Source organism: Diceros bicornis, chromosome 7 (assembly GCF_020826845.1).
Source record: "Diceros bicornis minor isolate mBicDic1 chromosome 7, mDicBic1.mat.cur, whole genome shotgun sequence".
NCBI classification, from domain to species: Eukaryota; Metazoa; Chordata; class Mammalia; order Perissodactyla; family Rhinocerotidae; genus Diceros; species Diceros bicornis.
In genome coordinates this window covers 66339941-66364937 of record NC_080746.1, presented here as the reverse complement: position 1 = coordinate 66364937, position 24997 = coordinate 66339941, and the positions used below count along the sequence as shown (strand labels likewise).

The 24997-nt window shown below is 37.6% G+C and overlaps 1 protein-coding gene and 1 pseudogene across 1 annotated transcript; one reads left to right on the top strand and one right to left on the bottom strand.

Moving 5' to 3' along the window:
- Positions 1-3272: 3272 nt before the first annotated feature.
- On the bottom strand, positions 3273-4217 carry LOC131408116 (olfactory receptor 5P76-like). The gene has a single exon (XM_058544674.1). The coding sequence runs from the start codon at positions 4215-4217 to the stop codon at positions 3273-3275; it is 945 nt and encodes a 314-aa protein (XP_058400657.1).
- Positions 4218-10028: 5811 nt separating this feature from the next.
- On the top strand, positions 10029-21517 carry LOC131409137 (olfactory receptor 10T2-like; annotated as a pseudogene).
- The last annotated feature ends 3480 nt before the right edge of the window (positions 21518-24997 follow it).

Below are 24997 nucleotides of genomic sequence, written 5' to 3'. Positions count from 1 at the left end.
AGTTCTTTGATTAGAAGGAACAGGCTTTTCTTGGAGCTCTTTTTCTCTGTGTCTCTTGCCAATTCTGGTTTGGAGGCTTCTGCAGCATCCTGTCCAAGATATATGAAAACAATAAGGAAACCCAGGGACTCATCACTATGTGGTTCCTCAGGTCCCAAGTTCTAGGAGTCGGCCTTCTTCTTCCTCCTTAAGCGTCTTCCTATGCTTGTTTGTTGTGTCACATCTAGGGGTGTTTTTAGCAATAAGGAGAAGGACCTAGAGGATAGAGCTACTACATTTTCAATGAAACCACAAGTCTATGACTTCAAACATTTACAGATATTTATACACCTTCTTATTTATTTTCTGCCAGAAGGTTGTTCTAATATGAGTTAGCCTGACATGTCCAGATGTAGAAGTCTCCATACTTACTTTGAACAGAGAGGGTTGGCTAGAATGGAATGTGTGAGAGACAAATGACAGTCCTCTAGTGGTGAAGTATTCTCAAAGAGCCCCTCACTCCACCCCTCCACAGACAGTATATGCCCTAAAACAAGTCAAACTAGTAAGAGGATATTTGTGACTTTGAGCTTTTGCTTAACCTTTATGTGCTTCCGTTACATCCTCTGTAAAATATGAGTCGAAAAAAATTTTATAGGGTTATTCTGAGGATTAATTGGGTTAATCTTGTAAATCACTGGGAACAGTACCTGGAATGTAGTGAGCAATCTCACATTATAGCTCCTATTGCTAATACTCTTACTACTGCTACTACTACTATTACTAACTAACAATGGGCTTCTGGATCTTCTAATTCTCCAACAATGCAAACACAAAGCGGAGACATTGTTCAGCCCAGGATGATTAAGAAAGTTTTACTGAACTAGGCTGGGATTCTAGTTGCTAATCTGAGTTAAACAGTGTCGAGGCAGTGGCATAATTGTGGTGAGCATGGGTTTGTGTAAAAGCCTGTCACAGTTGTAGCAGGATCTGACACATTCAATCACTTAAAGCAGGCTGACACTCAACAGATTGAAAGGCAGCACAGTCTGTACTTCATGCCAGAGCATAAGCTTCATTTACCCATCCATTCATTTATTAATTTTTCTTTCATTCATGTCAAATATGCATTTATGCTTACTATGTTCCAGGAGCTGTGTGAAAACTAGATGCATGGGAAAAGTGGAAAGACATTGTAGCCATCCATGTGAAACTTCCAGCATTGTGGAGGAAAAAAAAAACAAACTAATTCTGTAACTACATACAAGTACAGTGAGTATTCCAAAGAAAATACACAGGGTTTTATGGGGGGTAGCAGGTGTCCTTCATTTGGTCTCAAGCTTCCAGAAGGCTTCCGAGAGCAGGGGAAATAACATTTAGGGTAGTACCTATGGCATGAATAGGCATTACCCAGATTAGGGGAAAATCGCATTCTGGTAGAGTTACTGCATGTGAGTGGGTCCTGAGGCAGCAAAGAAGATGCACATGTTCAAGGATTTAAAAGAAAACCAATGATCGATTCCTAGAGTTTTGGTGTTGGGGACTATGGGAAGAGTAGTGAGAGAGAGAAATAAAACGGGGACCATATTCAGTACTTTGTAAGCCATGTTAAGAATTGATGCCTTTATTCTAAGATCTTGGGGGTATATTAATGAAGAAATTAATCTGTTTAGATTTATGGCAGTGGTTGTCATACGGCAGATGAATTGGAAGAGAGTAAGAGAGGAAAGAGGAAAACTTGTTATGGTTCTATTAGTCAGCATTCTCCAGAGAAAGAGAATAGGAGACAGAGAGAGAGATTTATTTTAATTGCTCATGCAATTGTGGGAGATTTCAATTCCAAAATCCACAAGACAGCTCAGTAGATTGGAAAATCCAGTAAGAGATGATGTCACAGTCTTGAGTCCAAAGGCAGCCTGGAGACAGCATCTCTCTTTTTCAGGGGACCTCAGTTTTTTCTCTTAAGGTTTGCAACTGATTGAACAAGGGCCACACACGTTATGGAGGATAATCTGCTTTGCTCAAAATTTACTGACTTAAATGTTCATCACACTCCAAAATACTTCCATGGCAACTGCTAAACTGGTGCTTGGCCAAACAACTGGTCACCATGGCCTAGCCAAGTTGACACATAAAGTTAGCTATCACAGGAGTATTGTTGTGAACTAAATATATAAGATGGTAGCTGGAAATAGAAGTACTGACAATGAAAATGAAGAAAAGTAGGAGGTAAATATTGGACTTGGAATGTACAAGACTTTGTGAATGAATGTAGGCATGTGGATGCGAAAAATAAATTTCTCTCAGATTTCTGAGTCAATAAATTGATTGAATGATGGTGCCTTTTGCAGGGATATGGAACATTGGAGGAAGCAAGCTGGTGGTGGAAGGAGATCATTAGTTTTCAGCAATTCATGATTGAGTTTTGTTAGACAAAAATATTTTTGCCTAAAACGCTAAATAGAGGACAGAGGATGAGGAATACATGTGGTAGTCATCAGGATATAGAAGTAAATTAAGCTTCACAGAGGAAACACCATCCAGTTCCCTCAAGCTTTCTTTACGGGGTGTGTGAGTCTGACCATAAACAAGTCACTCCAAGAGTCTGTTCCGCCCAATCCCTGATGAGTTTAGGAAGCCTGCTCTTTTCCAGAGGAGCGTCACCTGTTTTGTCATGACAGAAGACTTCAAGGGTTGGTCAGGGGCATCCTATCCTGTTCTTTCATGGGGTCTTCTATAACTCCTATAACTGGCTGGAGCCAGAGACCAGGAACACAGGGCAGCATTTATGGGTCAAAAAGCCGATCGTCAGCACACAACCTTCCTGCAAGAAGAATATCTGCAGTAATGTTACTGTCTGGTTCCACTTGTTCACGTCCCCTCAGAATGTACTCAGTCATAACTGTAAATGTCATGCTCATTTCAGAATAAGGTGTAGTTAAAAATGGATGCAGTCTTAAATGTTTGGAGGTACAATAACCTTAACTTATGGCAGAGAACTACTTTTGAAAAGATATGAATAAAATTTTAAAAGGATTTTCATCAGATTAAGTATTTTTTCATGTTAACCAATTTGTGTGAATAACTATAAATTTAATTTAATTTTATTAAAGGTAACTCGCTACAGGGCTCTGACAAAGTTTGATATCAGAAAATCCACCCCCTACCTTTACTAAAAATCTCCACATTGACTAATGAGACATGGACCCATATATTTCTACCACAGACACTCTTTGTCCTTTTATTATTATATTTACGGTATGTTATTATACCAAGTACTATAAAATAACAGATTAAGAAAATATTTTCCTAGCAAGCTCCCTCTTCAGAGCCCCCTTAATTTCATTGTTTCTGAGGCTGTAGATGAGGGGGTTCAACATGGGGATCACCACCATGTAGAACACAGACACCACCTTGTTCTGGTCAGCTGAGTAGCTGGACTTGGGCACCACATAAATGTATGTGATGGTCCCATAAAACAGAGTGACCACGGTGAGGTGCGAGGTGCAGGTGGAAAAGGCCTTCTGGCGCCCCTCAATGGAGCGCATCTTCAGGATGGTGATGAGGATGTAGATGTAGGAGACAGCTATGACAAACACAGTGACTACTGTGATGGAGCCAGAAGTAAATGAGGGGACAACTGCAGGGATACTGATATCCGAATAGGAGAGTTCAACTAAAGGGGCAAAATCACAGAAAAAATGGTTGACTCGATTTGGTCCACAGAAGAGTAAAGAATAGAAGCAAATAGTAAAAGAGCAAGCATTGAGAAAACCACCTACAAAAGCCACTATGAGTAACTGGACACAGACTTGTGTGGACATTTTGGTGGAATAAAGTAGTGGGCTGCAGATTGCCACAAAGCGATCATATGCCATGGTAGCCAGAAGGAAGAACTCAGCTGTCCCAAAGAAAACAACTGAACCAAGCTGGATGGCACATCCAAAATAGGAGATGGTATTCCTCTCCACCAAGAAGTTTACAAGCATATTGGGTGTGACAGAAGATGAATAGCCTATGTCAGCAAAAGCCAAGTGGCTCAGAAAAAAATACATAGGATGATGGAGCTGAGAAGAGATTCCGATAAGAATGATCGTGCTGAGATTGCCAGATATGGTCACCATGTAGATACACAGGATGATCATGAAGAGGACGACTCGAAAGATCGGGTCGTCAGTTAAGCCCAATAAAACGAACCCTGTCACTTCAGTGTGGTTCCCATCCCCCAGGACATCCATGACACATTTAGCTGCTACCAAAATGAACCTGTGATGAAACATTACATTAAAGAAGTGGTAAATTTGATGGTTTCATTTTCATTTATACTTATTGACGTTACTATCAACAAATAATTCAAGCTAAGTTCTGACTTTTTTTTTACTTCAGAGTCCAGGGTTTATATATTTCTACATTTTAAAAATTGTTTTTAGCAGAAACACTAAAAACCTACTTCAAGTAATGTATATCTTTTTTCTTTATGCTGTATATTTATAAAATGTTCTTAAATTGGCTTTAAATGTAAAGATTGAAAAATATAAGCATATGAGAATAACAAAATAGAATGGTAAGCATAGCAAAAAAGAAAAAAGATATAAACATAGGATTATGTAATGGAGACTTGAGTAACAGCTAGCATTTATTGAATCCTTACTAAATAGCAGACACAGAGTTAAGAGTTTTATATATATAGTTTTATTTTAATTTCCATGAAATAATATTGAGTGCTTTTATTTTATTTATAGATGGAGAAACTGACTTTGACAACGTTAAGTAATTTATCTAAATTTACACAACAAGTGGTGGAAGCAACATGTGAATCCAAGGCAGTTTGACTCCAGTCCACTTCTTTAGGAACTATGCTATAAATGAAATGAAATAATACTTAGGATAAAGTCGAGACTCTTAGAAACGGGTGAATAGTAAATTACCCTTTCTACTTTCTGACAGCTAACGTATAAAAGAAGCGCCCAGTTAATCACAAAGTTCACAATTTCTATCAGTATAATAAGACCATTTTTTAAAAGGAGAAATACAATTTTCTTCACAGGACAAAGAAGAACAGAAAGGAATTTCAAATTAAGGTTATGAATGAAGTCATCTATTGAAAATTTATTACAGATTTTTAACATTTACAGTTAAAAATTGTTTTGTCAAGTAGTTTGAAATATCCATCTATTGACTATACAAAATATTATATAATTAATATCTTGGACATAAAGTGCATTTATTCAAATAAATCAAATCATTTCCTACTGTAACAATGTTTTCTAATTGGAGTATTACAGAACGAAATAATATTAGTTGTAACATAACATACAGCTGAATAAAGTTTCCGCCTAAAAAGTTAAGTTTACCCAGGTTCACCCAGCAAGTAGCCAGGTTGAACCTCATCTCCAAGTTTTCTGACTTTATATTCTCGACTTTGTCCAAAGTATCTTGTCTGTAAGCTAAAGCATTCGGAACAATAAACAAAGGCAGCCTTTCCACAAGATATTTACTAACAGTAAGTCCCCAAAGCATCTCAAAGCTACTGAATTTATTAACATTATGGCTGTGCCAACTTTAGACAGTGTTGAGAGACTGTATGAGGCTCTGGTCTTAAGGGTGAAAAAATGAGGATCCTGGCGTCTGGAATTATGCTTGTTTATGCATACTAATAGACTCTAGAAACAGGCTAATTCAGCTAGGGTTACTTGCTAGCTGATGCTGGATTACATCTGCCCTGTTTCTCAACTACGGCTGCTGGTACAGATACAACTGTAGAGAATAAAGTGTTCTCAAATGGTAAATGAAAATCGACACATCAGATTAACTCACATAAGCCAAAATCTTACCTCTTGAAATAAGAATTCTTTCGTCTTACAGCAATAAATCCAAAGTCATTGTTATATAGTAGCCGTGCTATCTTATTATTGTTTGCCTTTGGGTATAAATCTCTGAAGATTCTAGAGATTCAATTGTGAATTCAAAATCACCAGAGATCATTATCACATTCTCAAGTGAATACTGAGCAGTTCACTTCACACAAACATAAGTAATCTTTAAGAGTTCTATCAGTTATGAAATGATGAGTTTTTTCTGTCTATCTAACAGTTGGTACATTTTCATTTGATAATTATTGCACTATAATATAATCTATTATCTCATAGCTAAATATTGGTTATAACTTTACTTTGATATTTCTTGTTAAGGAATACTAAACTTCAAACATAAAATGGTAACCTTAGCTTCAGTCATTCTACATGTGTTCATTTCATAAGTGTTTTATGTGATATACATAAAGCACTCCAGTAGGTGCCTTGGGGAATTGGGGGGAACACCACGTAAAGTTGATTTTTAAATAACACATTTATTTAAGACATTTTTTTTTAGCAAAAAGTATACAATAAATATCTTTAAAGTTGTATCGATAGAGAACTGTGAAGTAAAAAGAGGTTTGGATGACTTCCAGATCAGACTTAGTCTGCATGCCTCAAAGGGAAGATTACTGGCTAGTGGCTTATTTGCTTAGATAGAGGATGGTAGAACAGCTATCTTCAACCTGAAGGCAATCTAATTCTCTTGCTAATTCTAATTATAGAAAGTCCTTTCTCATCCTCCTGATGTTCCCCTGGATGGATTTTGCACTAATAATACCAACCAACTTTTATTCAGACCTTACTCTTTGCCAGGCACTCCACTTAACACTCTACTTACATTTTCTCGTTTAATCCTCACAATAATTTGGTAAGCTAAGTATTCTTATTATTCTAATTTTGCAGAAGAGAGAACTGAGGCTTACTTCAAGATACTTATCCAACTGTGCTCAACTGGTTGAATTAAATCCAGGTTTAAAATTCAGGTCAGTTCTAGAATGTGTACTCCTCACTGCTGCTGTCATCCAGTCAACTTCAAGACTTAAGTGCTAAGTGATGACCACTGGTTCCCAACTAGTCCCTGATTTACAGTGTCCTCTCCCCATCTTCAACACTCTGCTTAATTCCCTAAAACTGACTAGGCCTACCGTCTGACCCTGAGCAACAGGCCAGTACTCAGGATCCTAATTTTCTCTCATATGCTCACCAATAACCAACCCCTGTTGGTCTCACCTCCTAAATTCCTATCAAATGTGTCCATTTCTCTCCATCTCAACACTGCCATAGCTGTCCTAATTGATTTTTCTATACAATTGGTCTTTCACACAACAGCCAGAGTTATTTATTTAAAATTTTTAATATTATTCATTTTTAGTGCTATCAAATAATTACACGCACTTAGTCAAAATGGCTCATAGAGAAAACAATGGTCCTTTGCCATCCTTTACAAACCCAAAGTCCAACTCCCCACAGGGAAACACTTTTGACTCTTTCAGTATTGAGATACCTCAGTGTCTGTAAATAATGTGATTTACTAAAGAAAAATTGGAATTTCTCTCTGTGTTCCTGCTAGTTTAACTATTTATTTAATTTGAACATAATTGATACAAGGAGAAAACCAGTGGTTTTTCTAAGTCTGAAAGGATCATTACAGATATTATTTGTTGAATTTATTATAAGGTCAGAACAGAATAATCAATGAGTTAAATATCGAAAAAGAGAATAAATTTTAATTTAATATTTTATTGCAAATATAAAATAAAAATTAATCATTTCTCACAGCAAGCAAGCAATAGAATGTGGTGGTATCAAGTCTGAAAGTTATATAACAATAAGCAGGTAGAGTTAAAGTGGAATCTCATAGGTAAGGTTATTGCTAATAGACATCAATTTTATTCTAGTGAAGTAGAGAATACATGTAAATCTTACCCCCAAAAAACAATGTTTTTAGTTTCTTTAATTAATGATCATATGTATTTTTCCCAACATTTTATTCATATCTATATAACAAAATATAGTGGTTAGCCCAGTTCATCATCATCTTAGTCTATCTTACTTAAAAATTCAGTTTCTTAATCTTTCAAGTTTCCAGCTATTATTATAAGTCTTCTGGTTGTATCTCTAATTTTTTGTGTGTGTGTGTGAGGAAGATCAGCCCTGTGCTAACATCTGCCAATCCTCCTCTTTTTTTTTTTTTCCTGAGGAAGACTGGCCCTTGGCTACCATCCATCACCATCTTCCTTCACTTTATATGGGACACTGCCACAGCGTGGCCTGCCAAGTGGTGCATCAGTGCACGCCCAGGATCCCAACCGGTGAACCCCGGGCCCCCGCAGCAGAGTGCATGTAATTAACTGCTTGAGCCACCGGGCCGGCCCCAATGTAACTCTAATTTTAATCAAGGCAAAATTAAATAACTTGGAATTTAAAATTTTTATTTCTACAGCTTATACCATTTTTATTGATTCCAAAATTTTTATATATTTTTCTATTGACATTCTGCACACTTTCTCCATTCACATAAATTCACACAGACGCACATATATCTTTCATTCTTTCCATCCTTTCAATATAATTATATTTTGATTTTCTATTTTCTTAAACTTTGAAGCTTGATGTAATATACATTTCACATTTAATTATTTTACTTTATAGAAAATATGACTCCCTAATTTATGAGGATAAAGATATCTATACACCTACACTTCTCTGCAGCTCATTTCCCAAAATTGGCTTCCCTATTTCAGTCACCTATACCTGACACTGTATTCTGTAATTAGAGTTTTTATAAATTCTATATATTGACTACAAAATATTAAATAAGTGTTTATACTATTATGACCTATATAAATAATATTTGCTGGAGAACCAGGATTTTCCTGAAATTACACCCTTATTTGCTTTCCTACCTTTCCCTGTCCTGCTTCCCTGGCTCCCTCACCACTTTCTCCTGGCAGCACCTCCTGAATAAATCACTGTAAAACAAACCCTCTTTTCAGGATCTGTTTCTAGGGAAACTAACCTAAGATAACATTGATGAAGAACACCAAGACAAAATGTGTTCAGTGTGGTCTCACCCACGCCACTCACCAAAAAAAAACAAAAACTAAAACTGGTCAGAGAATATTTAACTAATTATGCAATTTAAGGACATATTAGGGCATGTGTCTAGAGGAGTGGTGAAACGATTTCTAGAGTGGACTTATTTATAGAGTGAATTGTTGGAGTGGCATTATCCCTTCCCTCACCTTGGGGTGAGGTGGTATGGGTCTGGGGTTGTACCACACACGTTTGATACCTACATCATATACTCTTGCCTCAATTATGATTTTAAGGGAATATATGGGTGATTATAACTCACGTTGTCAGTTTCCTGCTTCCAGAGATAACCACTAATGTCTCCCCTTAATGTTTCAGTCCTTCTCTGAAGCCTAAGACTTTCTGGGAAGTCACTAGCAGCCTGCTCAGTCCACAGGCAAGCACCTCTCAGATGTGGGGAATAGTTAAAACCTTGGGGTAACCCCCAAACAATGGAGGCTGGAATTCAGTGCATAAACATCTTTCCTCCTTCTTCAATTTAAAAATTCTGGAAGGCAATCTCAGGGCTTCTCACATGTCCCGGTGGAATTAAGCCACTGTCATTACAGCAGTCACCTTGCATTTGCTTTTCTTTCTTACCTGTCTCACCCTCCCTGTTTCCTCTCTCCTGCTTCCTTGGATCACCTCCCAAATAAAGTACCTGAAGCCAAACCCTTGTCTCAGGCTTTGCCGTCCAGGAAACTCAAACTAAGGCGAAAATGCCCCATCCGCAATCACAAGACAATTAAGGAAGTACCTGAGAATCATGCAGAGTTTGGCATGTAAGCCCTGGAATGTAAGGAAATGACGTCTGACTCATGGCTGAAAAAGCCTAACGTTGAGAAAACGGATGGATCTCTGGTTAAGTACAGCCTTTGCTATTGCCTACCTTTTGTCCCTTCTCCAATTCTACCACTGGAGGAGCCAGTGGCAGACTGGTGAGTAAAGGAAGGGAAGTAGAAATTGATTGGCGGTAAGAAGGTGAAACCTTAAACGGGAACAATCACAGATAACCAAAAATAATGCCTGAATAGTATGCAAAATACCCATACAGTACTGCATAACTGACAAACCCACCATGCCAGCAATTGTATCAGGCATTTCTCTTTGGCGAACATGATCCTCACAGGTTTTCACACTGGATCCCAAGAGACAGCTCAGGCAGACGAGCCATCCTACCTGAAAATTCTAATGATCATAATTGGGACCAATACATTGTGTAACTGTCAGAGTTATAAAACGCAAGCATTGTTTCCAGTTATAAGAATCACTGCACTCAGGGAAGAATATATTTCATGTATCGTCCTCCTAGTCCAGATGCATTTTACAATGAAAGAATGATTTTTGTTATAAGCAATATTGTATGTAACACTGCTGACATTCCATTTTTTGTCAGGATTTAGGGGAAATAGAAAGTTCAAAAAGATCAATTTTTTGTAGAGAAGTCAAAGGATCTTGTTAACCTTTTACCATAAAGAGGACTATACAAGCCATCTGGGACATAAATGCCATGCAGTCTCTATATAGAATTCTGAACAAATGCACTGCTTAGGATTCCTTACTATTTTTCTTTCCCTTCACCTTTAGCAGTGACTGAACTTAAAAATCAAAATCTATGGAGAGTCTTCATTTCACTTTTCTGCCATCACCACCTAGAAACGTGAGGAATTGCTGGAGACACTGACCACACACTCCTGCACTCTCCTCGTAAGGCAAGCTTCTGAGTTTGAGATAGACACAGAATGGCAGTGGGAAGGGTTGGATGTTTAATAAACAATTGAACTCATACATCTCAACAACAAAAAAACTAATAACTCAATTAAGAAATGGGCAAAAGATCTGAACAGTCATGTTTCCAAAGATATACAGATGGCCAACAGGCACATGAAAAGATGTTCAGCATCACCAATTATTAGGGAAATGCAAATCAAAACTACAATGAGATATCACCTCACACCAGCAGAATGGCTATAATTAACAAAACAAGAGATAACGTGTTGGAGAGGATGTGGAGAAAAGGAAACTCTTATACACTGCTGGTGGGAATGCAAACTGGTGCAGCCACTATGGAAAACAGTATGGAGATTCTTCAAAAAATTAAGAATAGGTCTACCATACAAGCCAGTGGAATCACTGCTAGGTATTTATCCAAAGAATCAGAAAACACGAATGCGTAAAGATATATGCACCCCGAAGTTCATTGCAACATTATTCCTGATAGCCAAGACTTGGAAGCAACCTAGGTGCCCATCAAGGGACGAATGGATAAAGAAGATGTGGTATATATACACAATAGAATACTACTCAACCATAAAAAACGATGAAGTCCATCCTTGTTGTCACGAATGGCTGGACATTGAGAGTATTATGCTAAGCGAAATAAGTCAGAGGGAGAAGGTCAAATACCATATGATCTCACCCATAAGTAGAAGATAAAAACAACAAAAAACAAACACACAGAGACAAAGATTGGGTAGGTAGTTACCAGAGAGGAAGAGGGGAGGGAGGAGGGCAAAAAGGTGATTAGGCACATGTGTGTGGTGATGGATGATAATTAGTCTTTTGGTGGTGAACATGATGTAATCCACACAGAAATCGAAATATAATGATGTACACCTGAAATTTATATAATGTTATAAACCAATGTTACCTCAATAAAAGCAATTTAAAAAATAAATAAATAATAAATAAATAAATAAATGGGAAAAAATATTTACAGATTACTGATAAATAAAAGTGGAAAAAAGGGAGTACTTCCAATAAAAATCATCACTTTGTGTACAAAGCAATTAAAGTATTATCTAATTACCAGATATATCTTCGCATCACCACTTTTCTAGTACAAATAGAACACAGTTTTAAAACATTCTTGCATATATGTGTATGTACATGTTTGCATGTACATGTTTGCATGTACATACACATATATGAATGCAGAAAAGAATCAAAACATGTTTTGGAACACAGTATTTTCATGATAGTTCATTGTTAGTGTATAGAAACACAACTAGTTTTTGTATGTTGATTTTGTACCCTGCAACTTTGCTGAGTTTATTAGTTCTAATAGTTCTTTGATAGGTCTTCAGGATATCCTATATGTAAGATCGTGTTATCTGAAAACAGAGACAATTTTACTTCTTCCATTCTGATTTGGATGCCTTTCACTTCTTTATCTTGCCTAATTACACTGACTAGGACTTCCACTACTATGTTGAATAGGAGTAATGAGAGTGGGCATCCTTGTCTTGTTCCTATTCTTCGAGGAAAAGCTTTCAATATTTCACGATTGAGTATGATGTTAGCTATGGGCTTGTCATGTATGGCCTTTATTATGTTGTGGTACATTCCTTCTATACCCAACTTGTTGAGAGTTTTATTATGAAACTATGTTGAATGTTGTAGATGATTTTTCTGCATCTATTGATACGATCATAAAATTTTTACCTTTCATTCTATTAATGTGGTGTGTCACATTTATGATTTGCATATGTTGAACCATCATTATATCCCAGAGATAAATATCACTTTATCATGGTATACGGTCATTTTAATGTGCTGTTAAATTTGGTTTGATAGTACTTTATTGAGAATTTTGCTTCCATGTTCATCAGGGAATTGGCTTGTAATTTTCTTTTTTGTAGTGCCCTTAACTGACTTTGGTAATGTGGGCCTTGCAAAATGAGTTTGGGAGTATTTTCTCATCTTTAATTTTTTTGGAAGAGTTTGAGAAGGATTGGCATTAATTCTTCTTAAAATGTTTGGTAGAATTAACCAGTGAAACCATCTGGTCCTTGATTTTTCTTTGTTCAGAGGTTTTTGATTACTGCTTCAGTCTCTTTACTCGTTATTCATGTTCAGATTTTTGATTTCTTCATGTTTAGTCTTGTTAGTTTGGAGGTTTCTCCCCATTTCTTCCAGGTTATCCAATTTGTTGGCATATAGTTGTTCATAGTAGTCTCACAATCCTTTGTGTTTCTGTGGTATCAATTGTAATGTCTCCTCTTTCATTTCTGATTTTGAGTTCTCTCTCTTTTTTCTTAGTTACTCTAATTCAAGGCTTGTCAATTTTGTTTATTTTTTCAAAGAACCAGCTCTTGGTTTTGTTGATTTTTTTTCTATTGGTTTTCTGGTCTCTGTTTCATTTATTTTTGCTCTTATCTTTGTTATTTCCTTTCTTCTGCTAACTTTGGGCTTATTTTCTTCTGCTTTTTCTGGTTCCTTGAGATGTAAAGTTTGGTAGTTTATTTGAGTTCTCTCTATTTTCTTAATGTAATCATTTTTATTAAGATATAATAGACATATAACCTTATCTTCGTTTCAGGTGTACAACATAATGATTTGATACATGTATATATTGTGAAATGATCACCAGAATAAGTCTCCTTAACATCTATCACCACATATAGTTACAAACTTTTTTCTCGTGATGAGAACTTTAAAGATTTACTCTCTTAGCAAATTTCAAGTATACATTATTATTAACTATAGTTACATATTTTACATTAGGTCTACAGAACTTATTCATCTTATAACTAAAACTTTGGTCTCTATGACCAACATCATCCCATTTCTCCCACTGCTTAACCCCTGGCAACCACCATTCTGGTCTTTGTTTCCCTAAGTTCAACTTTTTTAAATTCCACATAGATATAATGTAGTATTTGTCTTTCTGTCTCTGGCTTATTTCACTTGTCATAATGTCCTCCAAGTTCATCCACATTACTAAAAATGGTGGGATTTCCTTTTTCTAAGGCTGAGTAATATTCTATTTTGTATTCACATGAATTTCTTTATCTGTTCATCCATCGGTGGACACTTTGGTTGTTTCCATATCCTGGCTATTGTGAGTAATGCTGCAATGAACATGGGAGTGCAGATATCTCTTCGAGATATTAATCTCATTTCTTTCAGATAGAGATCCAGAAGTGATATTGCTGGTTCACATGGTAATTCTATTTTTAATTTTTTGATGAACCTCCATGCTGTTTCCATAATGGCTGTACCAGTTTACATTCCCACCAACAGTGTACAAGAGTTCTCTTTTCTCCACATCCTCTCCAACACTGGTTATTTCTTGTCTTTTTGATAATAGCCATTCTAACAGGAGTGAGGTGATATCTCATTATGGTTTTGACTTGCATTTCCCTGATTATTAGTGATGTCGAACACCTTTTCTTAAACCTAATTGTACGTCTTCTTTGGAGAAATGTCCATTCAATTCCTTTAATCACTTTTTAATCAGGTTGATTTTGTTTCTTTTCGTTTGTTTGTTTGTTTTTGCTATTGATTTATGAGTTCCTTATATATTTGGATACTAACCCCTTATCAGATATATAGTTGGAAATTATTTTCTCCTACTCCATAGATTGCTTTTTAATTTCATTGATTGATAACATGATACACTACACTAAAAGAATGGAGGATAAAAATCATATGATCATCTCAATAGATGCAGAACAAGCATTTGAAAAAATTCAACACCCTTTCATGATATAACACTCTCAACAAACTATGTATAGAGGCAATATATCTCAACATAATAAAGGCCATATATGACAAGCCCACAGCTAACATCATACTCAATGGTGAAAAGCTGACATCTTTTATTCTAACATCAGGAACAAGCGAAGGATGCCCAATCTTGCCACTGTTATTCAACATAGTACTGGAAGTGTGGATTAATAGCCAGAGCAATTAGGGAAGATAAAGAAATAAAAGGCATCCAAATTGGAAAGGAAGATGTAAAATTGTCTCTGGTTTCAGATGACATGATCTTATATATAGAAAATCCTAACGATTACATAAAAAAACTGTTCGATCTAATAAATGAATTCAGTCAAGTTGCAGGATACAAAATCAACATACAAAAATCAGTTGCATTTGTATAAACTAAAATAAATTCTGAAACTTACAAAAAAGAAGGCATACTGTATGAGTCCTTCTGCATGAAATTCGAGAACCTGCGAAACTATGCCATGGTGAAAAAACAATCAGAACAACGGATGCCTCTATATGGGGGAGTTAGAACTAGCTGGGGAGGGATATGGAGGAAGTTCTTGGGCTGATGCTACTATACGGTATGACTAGAGGTGCTTGAGTTACACAGGTTAATGCATTTGCCAATACACAGGGATTGTACACTTAAGATTTGTGTATTTCATTTCATGGAAATTTCTATAAAATTGTATAGAATGAAACATGTAAAAAGTATTGAACTCTAGTTATTGATATGTATACAAAGTATTTATGAGGAAGTGTAGTGATGTCTGCAATTTCCTTTGACATGTATCATAAAATAAGATGGATTAAAAGATGGATAAAGTACAAAGATATATGTGATAAAGCAAATATAGTAAAATCTTAATGGATGGCATAATATATTTTCAAAAAATGATGACAGCAATAATTCCAGTCCCACATGCTCTTCCAGAACTTTGTCACTGTCCCATCAAGAGATGGAATCTATTTCCATCTCCTAAAACCTGGATGGAACGTTACTAGTATCTGAATGAGAAGAATGCCATGCAAGTGAGGTAGGGCATAAAAGTTGTTATGGCATCCACTAGGGTCTCATGGGATGCTCACTCACAGAACCCAGTCACTATGCACATGCAGAAAGGCTGAATCCTTGTTTAAAGTCTCAGACAATAGCCAGCATCAACAACCAGATGAAGTGAACAAGATATGCAATGTCTCTGTCATCCCTGTAGAGCCCTGTCTATATGAATTTAGTTATTTAAATGCACTAAGTTTTGGGGTAGTTTATTATGCAACAGTAGATATTCAGAACAATCTAAGCAGTAGATATACAGATGCTAACAGTATAATTGTTTCAGCATGGCTTTACGATTTAAAAATTTCATGAAATACTGGAAAAAAAAATTGAGTGACACTGCAATAAATGAAGATTTTTATTACAGTGGATTTCCTCTTCAGCAAGGCCTTCCACAGAAGAGTTAGTTCAATCACTGTATGTGTTCATTTCCTTTTCTAGCTTTCTCTGACTGATTACCCGGACAACACCCTGTAAGATAGGCCCTTACCCTAGGCCTGTATACAGATCAGAAGACCTGCGGGACTTGGCAAATTTTCAGAACTATAACGTAGATGCTATTGAGTAGAAAGTAAAATATACCTGAGGGAATTATCTACATTCCAAAATGTATTTGAAAAAGCTGAATTTCAATTACTTGATTTTTTTAGATAAATAAGAACAAGCTTACCTGAATAATCACAATGCTGTGTCAGAATAAAAACAATGTTTTGTGGACATCATAATGAGTTCTAGGTCCACAGAGGACAATCCTTCTGGTAACTAATGGAAAGGAAGAAACTCCAAGCAGTGTCAAAGGATAATGTTCTCAGGTGAACGTAAAATTCTCATTAGAATATGCGTGGAACTCAGGTCCAGCCATAAGGAATAGAGAAGACTCTATCTTATTGTTATAAGAAACTTAGTAATTTCAAACAAAGAGTGAATGCATCATTTCTTATGGCTGAGTAGTATTCCATTGTGTATATATACCACATCTTCTTTATCCATTTGTACTCAGCCATAAGAAACGATGAAATCCAGCCATTTGTGACAACATGGATGGACATTGAGGGTATAATGCAAAGTGAAATAAGTCAGAGGGAGAAGGTCAAATACCATATGATTTCCTTCATTAAGTAGTAGATAATAACAACAATAAACAAACACATAGGGACAGAGATTGGATTGGTGGTTACCAGAGGGGAAGGGGGGAGGGAGGAGGGTGAAAGGGATAATTCGGTACATGTGTGTGGTGATGGGTTGTAATTAGTATTTTGGTGGTGAACATGATGTAATCTATGCAGAAATAGATGTACAATGATGTACACCTGAAATTTTTACAATGTCATAAACCAATGTTACTGCAATAAACAAAAAATTAAAAAAAAAAAGAGTGAATGCAAAACAGGTATTCGAAGGGCAAAATGGCGTGAAAATTCATCACTACATGATATTCCAGAAACTGTAGAAAACTGTGCATGAGCAATGTTACTCATATAGCTTAATTTTTCTTTTTAAGAGATGGAAGTGATTCAACTTTGGCATAAGGTGGGAATTTTATTTTATATCTCTATTTACCACGAACTTTCTATCCACTAATAACAGTGTAGCTGTGGATGTAAATCAACAGAAAGTACTGCAAATACTAAGAGTACAATTAGATGGGGATAAATGTTATTGTTTTCCTATCCCTGGCATAATTAGCCCACAGACAGCAGCAATCAGAGGAGGCTAGAAAGCTGCAAACCGAGAACAGGACTGCAAACTGCACACCAAGGAGAAATGTGCCAAAAGGAATCAACTTCACACAGCTAACAAGGCAGAAGAGCAGGACAGCGTTACATGCATCTTGTGAGCAGGCAAGTATTGCTGAGCACCTATAGGAAAAGTTGTCCATAAACCATGCAAAATTTTAGCAAATGGGAATGGAACTAGCAGGTACTGGGCACTTATTATCTGATAGGTCCATATACACAGCATTGTCACCCTGCAAGGTGGTATATTTAGGGCCATGTTACAGAGGAGAAAAATGGTTATCATGGAAATTAAATTACTGTATGTAATTTGTATTAATGGAAAGGAGGTTGGATTTGAACACAGGCTTCTCTAAATCTGCTCAATCCTTATCCCATAACAAAATAGACTCCAGTATAATTCCCGGTCTAACCTCAAGGCTAATTAGGTGATTTCAGTGTATCAAAAGAATTAAGCAGGAAAGAGTAAAGAAAAACATGTGTAAAATTCTTCTGCAATTTCCATATTTCACTCATTATTTAGTTGTAAATTTCACTGTAAACCATCAGAAATTTGATTCTTTGTTTCCCTTCATGTTCCCTTCAGCCACTCAGTGTGATGATTTGATTTCATAACTATGCAGTTGTGATTTATGAAAGCAACAAGCATTTCTTTGGTGGATCTAATATAGCCTCATTGAAAGAACTAAGGAAATAAGTTTTCATATATATATATATTTGAACTTAAAAAGCCATTTACAATCAGAAAAATCATGACCCTCATAAATCTCTAACTTATGTAAATTCTGTTAGATTTCCTATCAGAATTCATATCTATAACTCAATAAAATATACTCCTTTATTTTCCCATTAAAAATATCATATCTTTTCTGAAAATTGTAAAAAAGCTGAATCAAAGCTGACTTTTATTCTGATTGGATGGGAAGAAAGTTAAATACACATTTCCAAAGACTGGATGATGAACATTCTCCATTTTCTATTTTGAATGTTGCCCCATGAGGAGGCAGTATGTGTAGCTGCCAGAAAAATCCTTTAGTTCAGTCTGGTGGAAAGTGATGGGTGACGAGGTGGTCCTAGCCATTCTCAGACATGGTTTTGATGTATTTCTTGGGAGGTAGACTGACATACAGTGTCCACTGTCCAGGGTTTTGATATGGTGATGGGACAAGAGAGTCTGCAAGGTGGCTTAATATCAAGAATCAGCCTCAAATTCCTGTAGGTCTCACTGCTATCTCGAATAAATTAGATATTCTAAGTCCACTAGATCTCTGGTCAAGGGTGGGGGCATGGATAAACTGGGAAATGGGGTTTTCAAGGAAAGAAATCAATTAAGTTCCTTTCAGTCTACAGAAGTGCTATAGCCCGAAGTGAGAGAATTTATCAAAAAATGCTGATCCAGAAAACACCTCCCTCAAACTCTGTCTCTCAGAGAGTGACTGGAAGTAATGGGGATAATGTCATATTGACATATTCTCGATCACTACTTCCCTTGAGTATTATGAGGAAAGTAGGATTTATTGTTCATACAAACTTTATCATCTTCAAAAATGAACTCTTTCAGCCATAGTTTCCTTGTCTCAAACACAGGCACAATACTACTCTTTCTCTCATAAAGTGTTTAAAGGATACATGAGAGAGGTGTTCTGGATACATTGGCTGTCTTCACATTCCTTGAATATGTCAAGCTTATTCCCACCATGGGGTCTTTGCACTAGCTATTTCCTGTGTCTGTCATGCTTTTCCCCTGGATCTTTATATGGTGGGCTGCTTGCTGCATTCCAATTACTAAGTATGTGTAGTTCCATAGAAAGGGTTTTCCTGACCCTACAGTCCAGAGGAGTCCCTCACTCTCATATCAATTTCCTTTAATTCTCTTCATGGCATTTTTCTTTATCTGAGATAGGAAAGGTCATATGTGTCTTATCCCATGTTATATTTCTCATGTATAGAATTGACTAACACATCCTAGACATTAAGTAAATATATGTGGAATTAATGCATTGACTTTGGACAGTCAATTAAGCAACCTGTACCTTAGTTTCAATTTTTGTGACATCAGGATTGAAATACCTACCATATAAAGTTGTTGAGAGAAATTTAGTGAGAAAATTCTACCAAACACACAGCATATTGACCAGCACATTTCAGATGTGGAGTAAATACTGGTTGCCTGAGTTGCCTCCTTGAATATTTTTTGCCCAGTAATTCAGTACATAAAGAACACACACACTTCTCAGCCAAAGATATATTTTCTTCAAGCTTTGTGGACCCTACAAAATACTTTCCAGTATGTCTCTACCCTTCTTTCCCCAACCCTCAACACCACACCAATGTCTTCCCCTTGTTTTCCTTTCCTTCCCTGACAATAGTGTCTGAAACCAAACCTCCTATTTTATGGAAGTCCTTGTGTTGCTTTCATGCTGTCGTCTCATACAGAGTGCATATTTTATGAACTGATGAAAATGACCTGAGGAACTTGAATTCTTATAAAGAGCTGTGCTTCAAGGCAGCACTTTATATGTTAGAAAATATCCTGGAAGATTTCCTGAAAGCTCAAGAGTTGATCAGGACATGATGAACACAAATGAGCCATCCAGGATGGGGATAGTCTCTCCATAACCATTTTGCCTCCAAGATCAGTCTGAATGGGAGATGCTTATTGAACATCTCCAGCCTTAACTTATTGTCATGGATAGGAAACCAGTACAAATTTCAAAGTGGTAAATTCATTTATTAGGTCTACTTATTGGCATAATTTTCGGCCAAGCAGCCACTGCCTTCTTGGGAGCACCTCTGAAGACAGGATTACTTTCCAAGAATGTTTGGAAGCCATTAAAAATTTTTCCTTACTTCTTAAATTGGTATTGATTCAGTCAACATTGTTAGGCACTTCTGTATGCCAGGCTATGATTAGATCACAAGAAACATTTTATACCTGTTCTTCCTCATACTCTGGTGGGTGAGAAAATAAGCTTTTTTTTTTTTTCATATTTCCCACTTTCATGCAGATTCTGACTGTAGAGAAGAGTAAAGGGTGATAACTGAGGGGCTCCCAGAATATATTTGGGCCTACTCTATGGCATTTATACAGATTCTCCTACTAGAAACTTTCTCCTCATCACTGAGTCCTGACCTTGAGTTCAGTCAGGTGCATTTACTCCCATTTCTCAGGTTCTCGCATTAACAGTCATCTTGCATTTCTTTGCCCAGAAGCCCTTGATTAAAGACCAGGTGACATGAGTGTTTTTTGCAATCTTATCAGAGTTTTGATAAGACGTTCTTTGATAAGATGTTTTGATAAGATGTTCTTATCAAGAACACCTGTCGGAGAAATTTACTGAGCCTACTGAACAGTGGGCAATCGTACCACAATGAGCACATTCCTCCTGTGGGGATTTTCCAGTTTCCCAGACCTGCAGAGTCTCCTCTTTGTGGTGATCTTCTTCTCCCATGTGACCATCCTAGCTGCAAATGTGTCCATAATGGTGGCCATCAAGCTCAGTCACAACCTTCACACCCCCATGTACTTTTTCCTCTGTGGTCTGTCCTTTTCAGAAACTTGTACCACTATGGTAATCATTCCCCGCATGTTAGTGGACTTGCTATCAGACAGCAAGACCATTTCCCTTCCTGAGTGTGCCATACAGATGTTTTTCTTCTTTGGCTTGTCAGGCAATAACTGCTTCATCATGGTTGCCATGTCCTATGACCGCTACACTGCCATTTACAACCCACTGCATTATGCCATCCAGATGACCCACCAGATCTTCTTTCAGCTCATGATGGCCTCTGAGTGGTTGGGTTCCTGGTTTCCGTGTTCATCGTCATCACTGTATTCAACTTGTCTTTGTGACTCCAACACCATCCAGCACTTCTTCTGTGACATCTCGCCTCTGGTCTCCCTTGCTTGTGATTACACTTTGTATCATCAGATGGCTATTTTTGTGCTCTCTGTCTTTGTGTTGGTGGGCAGCTTTATTTTAATTATCATTTCCTATGTCTTCATTGGATCCATAGTTATGAAGATGTCTTCTGCAAAGGGGAAGCATAAGGGCTTCTCGACTTGTTCCTCCCTCCTCACTGTAGTGTGCATCCACTATGGACTTTCTTGCTTTGTTTATTTGAGGCCCAAGGACAGGGACTCATTCTGTGAAGATATACTGATGGCTGTGACATATACAGTGCTGACACCTCTGCTTAAACCTATCATTTACAGTCTAAGAAACAAAGAAATGCAGATAGCCCTAAGGAAAGTACGAGATATTGCAAATAGGTTTATCCCTCAGAAGGTAGATAAAAGAACTCTGAACACTTAAAAATTTACAGATTGCTGATAAATAAAAGTAGAAAAGGAGAAGTACCTCCAATGAAAATCATCACTTTGTGTACAAAGCAATCAAAGTATTATCTAATTACCAGATATATCCTGGCATCACCATTTTTCTAGTACAAACAGGATACAATTTTAAAATATTTTCAAATATATGTGTGCATGCATTTATGTATATATATGTACACAAATATGCATGCAGTAAAGGAAATAAAACATGTTTCAGAGCACAGTATTTTCATGACAGCAGTTGGATGAATCTTTCTGCTTATGGATTGTGGTTTTAGTGTCAATTCCCAGAACTTTTTAACTAGCCTTATATCTTAAATATTTTCTCCTAAAAGTTTATAGTTTATAGTTTTGCATTTTACGTTTAAGTCTATGATCTATTTTGAGTTAATTCTTGTATGAGATGTGAGGCTTAGGTGGAGGGGCTTCTGTCCTCCGTGGATGTCCAATTGCTCCAGCACCATTTTTGAAAAACCTTCCTTCTTTCAATTGATTGTTCCTGCATCTTTTGAAAAAAATCAGTTGAGCATCCTTCTGTAGGTCTTTCTCTGAGTTCTCTAGTTGGCTTCATTGATCTATCTGTCTATTCTTCCACCAGTCCACACTGTCCTGATGACTGTAGCTATAAAATAAGCCTTGAAATCAGGTAGAGGGATTCCTCCCACTTCATTCTTCTCTGTCAAGAGTATTTTATATATTCTAGGACCTTTCTTCTTTAGTAGTGTAAGCATTTAGTGCTGTAAATTTTCCTCTCAGCACTGCTTTACCTGAATCTCACGTTTTCATATGTTGCCTTTTAAAATTTCCATTCTGTTCTATGTGTTTCTTAAATACTGGAGTTTCAAGTCTTCTTTTTATCGTTTACTCTCTGTCTAGAGAACTTCCTTGAGCCATTACTTAAAGGTAGATTTGTGGGGGAAAAAATTCTCTTAGCTTTCCTTCATTGGAAATGTCTTTATTTTTCCTTCATTTTTGAAGGCTATTTTAGGTCAGATATAGAATTTATGTTTAAAAATTCTTTGCTTTTAGTACTTGACAAATATTGTGCCACTTCCTCCTGGCCTTCATGGTTGCAGGAGAAACTTGTTGTCTTCTATGTTACTCTTTCCAATAAGTAATGACTCCTTTCTCTCTGGGTGCTTTCAAAATTTTTCTTTGTGTTATTTTTAGAAGTCTAAGTATGATGTGACTTGGTATGTATCTCTTTTGGGTTTACCCTGTTTAATGTTTGCTGAGCTCCCTGAATCTGCACCTCTCTGTCTTTCACCAATTTGGGAATTTTTCAGCCTTCATTTCTTTGAACACCTACTCAGTCCCCCTTTCTTTCTCCTCTCTTTCTGGGACTCCCATTTTATGAATGTTAGCTCCTTTTTTATTGTCCCACAGACACATGTAGCTCTGTTCTTTTTTTTCAATCTGTTTTATTTTTGTTTAGAAAAGGTATTTCTATTTATCTTTATTCAAGTTCACAGAATCGTCACAGAGGATTCTATCCTCTGTCATCTCCAATCTACTATTGAGCCTATCCAGCAAGTGGTTTTATTTTTTAATTCAGTGATTATATTTTTCAGTTTTATCATTTTCATTCAATTATTTTTTATAACTTTTATTTCTTGACTGAAATTTTCTATTATTGTCATTTGTGTTAAGAAGATTAATGATAACTTATTGACGCATTTATTTCATGGTTTCTTTAATTCTCTGTCAGATAATTTCAACCTCCTATTCATCTTGGCGTTGGCATATATTGTCCTTCTCATTGAAGTAGTGAGAAAACTTCAGAACCAAAAATTCCTGGTTCTTGGTATGATAAGAGATTTTTGGAGACAAGTCAAGATGGCGGCATAAGCAGACTCTGAACTCACCTCCTCCCTCGGACACAGCCAATTTACAACTACTCGTGGAAAAATCACCCGAGAGAGAACTGAAAACTGGATAACAGGAACTCCTGCAACAAAGGACAATCTTAATTGAGGTGGAAGAGGCAGAAACTCCCTTCTGGAGAGAAAAATGCCGCCTTCACAACCGCCAGCTTCGACGCTGCCTGGGAACAGCCCACAGGTATGCAGCCTTCCCTGGAGGAGCAGGGCCCTGAGCCGGGGAGCGTTATCACTGTGGGCATTTTGTGGACCCAGCACAATCGAGACGAGTGGCATAATATCTGACTTTGCCTGCTACTAAAACATTGGGGACTACCACCAGAAAAGTTGGTTCACAAAGAAATTAAAACCAGCTCTTAAAGGGCCCATGCACAAACTCACCCGTTTCAGAAAGCAACCTAAAATCAGAAAGAAAGGTGCACAGTGCTTTGGTGAAAAGAGACTCACCTGATAGACTCTGAGTGCATTGCAGTGAGAGGTGAGACCTCTCCAGGGACTGGGACATTGGCAGCGGCCATTGTTGTGGGCCTGGTGTGGGCGTGCTGACACAGACGCCATTGGAGTTCTCCCTGAGGCCTGCTAGCCCAGGTTCTGCCCCACCCACTAAAGCACTGATTTAATCCAGCTCAGCCAGGGCAGGCAGCCCACCCTAGAGACTGGCCCCACCCAACAACAAGCCCACAGGCAACTTGTGTGCCTGCATAGATTGGTGACTGGATTCTCTGCAGCCTGGCAACTGAGCCCACTTCAGTGGGGCAGGGCGTGCACAAGGAGTGGGTGGAGAGTGTGGGGCAGTGGTGGAGTGTGTGGGGCTCCCGCCATGGAGAGACTGAGTCCGCTTCATGAGGTTGGGGCGGGCACACGGGGCAGGACTGTGTTGACTGCGTGTCTGGACCTGTGGGAGGCAGGGCTTGTCAGCTACAGAAGACTTGTACTTCTCAAAGACCCACATAAGGGGTTTGCTCCACGTTCCAAAGCCTGACACAATTGGGTGCTCCTGTGCCTGAGGCCAGCCCCACCCAGCTGCAATGCTCAGAGAGCTGACAGGAGACCTAAAGGCTGGAGGCTTATAGCATTTGTAAACCCCTGAGCCTAACAACCTGCCACGCTGGGAGCCTATTCACTTAAAAGAAATACTGCAACACAAATGTGCTATTAGAACTTGCAGCCAACTGTGCTGGGGCTCCCCACACCTGATAAAGAGACTGAAGGGCCCACAACAACTACAAACAGCTGAGCATTACAACAGCTGGCCAGGAGCATAACTCAGCCTCCCTGGGTGCCTACAGGGAGAGCAAACAGGCCACAACAGAAGGACACACGTAGCCCACATAGTTCACCCCTGGAAGATTGAGAACTGAGGGAAGCACACTGCAGGCCTCCTAAGGCATCACTTATATAAGGTCACCTATTCAAGAGCAGGAGACGTACCTGACCTACCTAATATGTAGACACAAGCACAGGGAAGAGGCAAAATGAAGAGGAAAAGGAATACATCCCAAGTAAGGGAACAGGACAAAACCCCAGAAAAGGAACTAAGTGAAACCAAAATGAGCAACCTACCTAACAAAGGGGCA